Here is a 6,867-nt window from a genome sequence, read left to right on the forward strand (position 1 = left end):
AAGATCCTGGATGGTGTACTCCATAGGACTTTAAACATCCCACTACCCAGAGACAAAACCCAGATGCAACACCTAATTGGTATGTTTTTATATTGGAAAAACCACATATCTTATTTACAGATTACTATGAAACTCCTTTACAGTCACTAGGAAAGCAGTTAATTTCCAGTGGGGAGAGGAACAAAGAGAAGCTTTTGAGAAGGCCTGTAAACTCATCTCTTAACATTTTATCCTGACCAATATTTAGCCAGATGATACTTTAATTATCCTAATTAATTAGGATAAATGGTGAATATGGCAACTGGGGACTCTTCATAAAGCAAAAGGAATTCACCAGCATTTTGCTGTTAGCTTCTATTGTAAGCACTTTCCATATGTAGAGAATAAATATTCTGTCTTCCAGAAACAAATCTGGTCATAAGAGTGCCCATTCCAATGATGGGTTGGATCTTCTTGAAGGCAGAGCCCTTCACAGACTTATCCATAGAAGGAAAGGTATTACATTGAAAATGGTAACTTTCAAGAGGTCAACATGTGGCCCCATGGGGCTGAGGCTGCCAGGGTATATCCCTTGTGGAGATGGAGACACAGGGTGTGGTCCTGGTGCAAGCCGAGGTCATGTGTTGGCTTTGGGCCCTGGGCCAGTGTGGAGGCAGCTCCCAGCATCAGGCCACACAGGCCTACTCAGGATGGCCATACATGCTTCCCCATCTGCACAATGGCTGGCAGGTAGATGAGGGCATCCTTTTGAAGGAAGAACACATGGTCATTATTCATTTTGGACAAGAGTGGGACCCCACTTGCATGAAGATGGATGAGGTTCTGTTCAGCTTGGCTGAAAAGAAATGGAAGCTAGTGGGAGATCTTCCTCATCTTGTATGAGTCCTGTTTGGATATACCAGCTGTGTTTAAAGTAAATGGTGTTGGTGTCGCTTGTGCACTGTGGCATCCTCTCTGACTCTCCAGGATCTGACGGGCCTGTCTGTTACCACTATGAACATCTACTGTCCTTGGCCAGATGACCTGATGAACATGCAACACTGCAACCTCCTTTGCCTTCCTGAGAACTACCAGATGAAATACTATTTCTACCATGGCCAGCTCTCCTACATTACTGAGGATCAGGATGGGGAAACTGTGGGTTATGTCCTGGCCAAAATGGAAGAGAATCCTGATGATGTCCCTCATGAACACATCACCTCACTGGCTGTGAAACGATCCCACTGGCGCCTTGGCCTGGCCCAGAAGCTGATGGACCAGGCCTCATGGGCCATGGTTGAGAACTTCAGTGCCAATTATGTGTCCCTGTGTGCCAGAAAGAGCAACCGAGCAGCCCTGCACCTGTATTCCAACACCCTGAACTTCCAGGTTAGTGAGGTGGAGCCCAAGTACCATGGAGAAGATGCATACACTATGAAGAGAGACCTCTCACAGATAGCAGATGACCTGAGACAGCAGATGGTGCTGAGGGGCAGATATGTGTTTCTGGGTTACAGGCAGAACCAGGACAGCACAGTTCAGAAGAAGCCTGTCAGCAGGAGAACCTGGCCGGAGATGATAGTATCAGTGACAGCAACGACAGCTTACAGGACTTGGATTCTACCTCTCAGAGCCTGCTTTGAGCATTACAGGTCCTTGTACTCTAGCCACATTTTCTCTTGGCAACCCTGTGCTTGCTGTGTTTTGCAGTACCTGCTCCAGGGTTGTCAGGGACCACCTGAGGGAACTCGCCAACTTCAGAGACCACCTGAAGGAGCTCACCAACTTGCCTCAACTTGCCTGTTCCCTTACCTGCAGTAAACATACTGCTTGGAGATGTCAGAGACCACCTGTAGAAACTCATCAACCTGCCTCAACTTGCCCGTTTCCTTACCTGCAGTAAACATACTGCTTGGTAACAGCAGAGATGTGCTCACAGAACCATGGCTTATCACAAGATGTTTCAGGCCCCTGGCCGAGAAGAATTTGTAATTTTTCACCCACCCTACTTCCTCATCCTGAACCCTATATAAAAGCTGATTCTGCTCAGTAAAGTTGGTCCTTGACAAGCACCTGTTTGCTTGGACTCATTTCTTTCTCTCAGCCCATCTTTTCACAGGATCGGATTCCCTTCTATCCCCCACTAATAACAGGCTCCGCTGGCTGGAGCACAGGGTCATCTCACAGTGACCCCCAATGGCATCTCATTTTCATAATTAACAGCAACCTTCCACATAACTAGCCTATGTGATCATGATGGCACATCTGCACACAGGACCTGCTGTGCAGGAGCCAAGGCCTGCCATAGCAGCACCTCTCTTGACTTCTTCCATACTGCCATCATATCCTGTTTCCTATGCACTGATTGTGTGTATCCTCTAGGTCTTCTGCTAGAATGCCAAGCAGGAAGTAGGGACAACTGGAGAAGATCGCCAGCTTTCAGCATTTACCAATATTCTTCTGGGTTTTCTTCCTTGGTAGGCAGGACCATCAAGTTAGTTCTCATGCCCTCTGCCCCTATCTGGTAGAAGTTACTCTTGCTTTCTCTGGAAACTGCCCTTGCCCTGCCCTGCTCTCCTTCTCTTTAAAGAAGAATGTTCCCTTTCCCAGTGGGAGAAGGTAATAGGTACTGGACTTCTATGCAAGCAAACTGTGTAGATCTGAAGGAAAGGACAAGCAGAAATTAAATTTCAATCTAATCTTAAAAATAAAAATATTAAAAAAGAAAATGGTAAATTTATTATTTTTTTTTTCATGACCAGGAGATGGTAGCAACGTGTTTTGCACCTTCCTACACTGAGGAAATAGCACAGTTGCCCGTTATCACCATTCCTAGTCCACTCACCCCTACCTCAAAAGAGGCACCTATCAGACTGTCGGAACCAACAGAATGGTCACATTTGGGTGACTCATGGTTCACTGATGGCTCACCGACCACTAATAAAACCAAAACTCAGCACTGGTGCTAACTGGGCGTTATTTCTTATGCATAGAGAGAAAAGGAAGTAACATGTAGCAAGGCAAGATCATAACAAATTACACTCTATGCATCATAGGAACTTTAAGAAAAAAAAAGAAAAACAGAAGGTGGAACAACGCCATGACATTGATCTTCTAGGCTGTGGCATCCGGACAGTGCTCCTGGGATTACTGTTGAATCCTGTAAGTCTAACACTGCCCAAAAAGTCAAGATCTTCTTTGTGAATTTTACATCATGCACCCCAAACCTACTCCTCTCCCCATCCCTTCACATCTTCTCCCTTACAACCTCCCCCAAAAGAAAACAAAAAAAAAAATCTTACTATGGAAGCTGTGGTGTGCCAGGGTGTGTCACACAGTGTACCATTTTGCCCAAACAGCTTTTCTTGAAAACATTTATTGCAGTGAGTTATTGGTCTGGTTGAAGGCCTCTGACTTCTGATACACTATCAATACTAGATCTTTACTCTTGACTATCTCCTTGTTGCCCTGTGTCATGGAGGTCCTGCGGCTTTAGCTCTGCAGGGTCCACCCCTTCAATTGTTCCAACAGTTCATAGATGGGGTAGTTGTTGGGGTGGGGCAATCAAAACCCTGGATCTGCGCCTTGGTGGTAGCTGAGTGATCAGCCTGACAGCGATCCTGTGCTCACATCATCAGGGACAGCTCTCCCACACTCACGCCACCTGGGCAAGTTCCCTCACACTGCCCAGATGAAGGGCAGGGCCAGCTCACCCAAGTGCCACTGCCATCAAGGAGTGGGGCCAGCTCTCATGCTCTCACATCTTCTGGCTGGCTCTCCCATACCCACACCACCAGAGCCAGATCTACTGTGTTGCCCAGGCAAAGTGCAGGGGCCTGCTCTCCTGAGTGCTGCAGCTAGCAAAGGGCAAGACCAGCCTACTACTCATGCCCTCAGGGCCAGTTCTCCCATGCTGCCCAGGCAAGGGGTAGGACCAGCTCTCCCAAGTGCTGCAGTAGGTGAGAGATGGGGAAAGATCTGCACAGCTTTTAGACATCAACATGGCCGTAGGCCATGGGACATCCACATGGACTTTGGTGGTAACATGGGACACTGATGCTAATACAACCCCTGCTGCTGTAGGGCCACTGACCCAGACATGGCCCACAGCAGCAGCATAGGACAGGACCTCACCATGGCCTCAGGTGGCATCTCAGGCTACTCACATCATGAAATTCCTCACTAACTTCAACTCTCCAGTTCCACCTCTCTTCATTGTGCACACACTGCTCTGCTTCTCTTTCTCTTCCACCTATTCATTACTTACTTGCTCATCTTAGTGGCACCTCTCCATGCCTTCCAAGTGACACCAGGCAGGGGTTGTCTCAGGTGGGGGGTCATCTCTGGCATGGTCTGTTCCTCCTACCTCGTGGAACTAGGTGGGGGTCCAAGCTCAGGCTCTTTGACTACACCATCTTCCACATCACCATCACCAACAGTTTCAAGCTCACCAGAATCAGAAACATCATCACCTTCATTGACAGCCTCACCCACAGCAGCAGGAACAACAAATAAAACAATAGTGGAGGTAGCAACCATACCAACAACTACAGTAACCAATAAACCAATAATAAAGTATGATATTGGCAATTTATTCTACAATACTTTAGATGCATACCTACCAGAATACTAGCACTGTGAACACTTAAACTTAAACTTCACATATACCAGGAATGTATTCTATGCTCAATATGCTCATCGTGAAGCTATTGGAAATACAATTTGGTAAAACTATTGTGATGAATGGGGACAGGATAAGGCCCATTTTTCACTGATTTGGAGAGTCATAGTCACCATGAGTTTACCAAGAGGAAGCTGAAAACACCAATTTTAAGGAATAAAATGCCCCTTAACACAGACATGGAGAAATATCACAGCAGCACCAGCCATCTACATCTTTCATTGCCTTATGGTGAAGAACAAAGGGAGAATAAAAATTGAGAGAGGCCAGACAGGGAGGATTCCATGTTTGACTGTGAAATAGCACTAAACACAAAATTCCTGTCAGCATTCTTCACCCATATGTCTAGCAAATGAACCCATCTATGGCTTCCACTACAACAAATCCACAAGGGTGGCCACAGAAGCCACCTTGGAGGAAGAAGGGCCAGGCTACTAAATAGCAACATCAACCACATATAGTCCCGTGGCTTGGCAGAACTATACCTCAGACCCTGATAGAACACCATGGAAGCACTTTATCTCTTGGAACACTGTGGAGAGCTGCCTGTTTGTCATGTATTGTGCTGCTTAGTTATTGAGCTCTCAGAAAAAAAAAAAAAAATTTTTTTTTTCAACCTGGCCTTCACCTGAAGACAGGCAGGATGTTTTTGCCAAGTTCATTTCCTTTTGTTTGTATGAGGATCACAGACAGGTGGGTGAGGTAAACAAGCTTGACTTCTGCATGAACCCCTTCATTGTAGCAAGGTACTTTGCTTTTTAAAAAGGGATTATTGGAATAAACCAGTGTGTGACAGTTCAATACTGGCTGCCCTCTCGAACAGATCCCATGTGTAGTGTTTTGGTTAATTTTTCTTTCAATCCTCATTCCCCACTCAAGAACTGTTCCACTCTGCCCGTGGGCTCTGGCAGAACACAATACCACAACTATATGGATTCAAGTGCCCAAAAATCACCTTTGGAACTATAGCAACAACTGAGTGGAACAAACATGACTATATTGGGAAGTGGAAGTTTCTGGTTTCTTTGAAGACTCAGTTGAGTCATATGATGTTCTGCTGGAAGCTGGTTCATGAGAGGGTGTGGGATATTTTTCTGTGAACTCTCCTGTGTAAGTTGTATGACTTTGGCCAGCTGAGAACATCCATGGGTAGACTCTGAGGAAAAGAAATATATAGACGCCCACAGACAGTGAGATGTCAGGTTTTTTATACATTGGTGCACTGATCTTTGTTCTTTGACACTTGACTATGCAGAGAGAAATATTCCAGAGAACTTCTTGGGGAAATCCACTTGAGTCTTGTGACTTCCCCTGACTTGTCCCAATCTTCTGAATCATGCTGATTCATGTTGCTGCTTGGTGTTGGCCTTTGGACTGGACTGCCTGTATCCAGACAATGAAGACTGGACTCATCCCAAAGAAATACTTCTAAAAAGGTCTACAACCCCTTTTACCTAATAACCTTTGTTTCCTACCCCTACCTTTATTTAGGGTTCTTAAGCACCTTTACCACCCTTCCAGACCACCCCTTGCAACCTTAGGTAGGAGATTAGTAGGGAAAAGGGCTGTAGAATTTTATTTACTTCCTGCTGATTAGGGTCGACTGGTCTTTAGGAAATTACCAAACTCAATCATGATACCAGCAGACCAGTCCAAAGACCAACACCAAGCAGCAACATGAAGTCATAGAAAGTGGCCAGACTCCGTTGGATTGTCCAGAGAAGCTCTCCGGAATGTTTCTCTCTGCCAAGTCAAGTGTTGAAGCACGAAGATCAGCACAGCAATGTCAATCCAAGAAGTGGTCTCTCACTCTGCCTGGGTCTCTATATATGTCTTCTCCTCAAAGTCCATCCATGGATGTTCTCAGCTGGCCAAAGTCACAGCCCTCACAAGAGAGAGCAAGCCAACCTACAGCAAAATATCATTTACCCAGCTTGCAGCAAAACATCACATGACCAAACTGAGTCCAGAAATTTCCCAACCTATCTTATTATGGTAAGATGGACATATGGAATAATAATCATGCAAGGCAGAAAATGACTCATTTCCATTTATCAATGACGGGCTGAAAATCACAACATTGCATATTTCCATTGATTTTTACTGACCTACTACTACAATCCTTTACATCTTGTGATGTTGACGCTTCATAATGCCCCTCCAGGAGAACCCATTCAGACACCCAGACACTCTGTACCTACATGGTA

The 6,867-nt window shown here is 45.6% G+C and overlaps 1 protein-coding gene and 1 pseudogene across 1 annotated transcript; both read left to right on the top strand.

Annotated features, from left to right (window-relative positions):
• The first annotated feature begins 632 nt into the window (after positions 1-632).
• LOC132652135 (thioredoxin-like protein 4A) lies at positions 633-958 on the top strand. The gene is made up of 2 exons (XM_060376907.1): positions 633-840; positions 911-958. The coding sequence occupies exons 1-2, from the start codon at positions 700-702 to the stop codon at positions 956-958; spliced, it is 189 nt and encodes a 62-aa protein (XP_060232890.1). The 5' UTR covers positions 633-699.
• LOC110557369 (N-alpha-acetyltransferase 11-like) lies at positions 864-1,751 on the top strand (annotated as a pseudogene).
• The last annotated feature ends 5,116 nt before the right edge of the window (positions 1,752-6,867 follow it).

This window comes from Meriones unguiculatus, chromosome 2 (assembly GCF_030254825.1).
Source record: "Meriones unguiculatus strain TT.TT164.6M chromosome 2, Bangor_MerUng_6.1, whole genome shotgun sequence".
In the NCBI taxonomy this organism is placed as follows: Eukaryota; Metazoa; Chordata; class Mammalia; order Rodentia; family Muridae; genus Meriones; species Meriones unguiculatus.

Bases quoted from the DNA above. Each gene is read 5' to 3' on its own strand.
- LOC132652135 (XM_060376907.1), top strand. From the start codon at position 700: ATGCTTCCCCATCTGCACAATGGCTGGCAGGTAGATGAGGGCATCCTT. The intron at 841-910 runs AAGAAATGGAAG...CCAGCTGTGTTT, and splicing joins TTCTGTTCAGCTTGGCTGAA to AAAGTAAATGGTGTTGGTGT.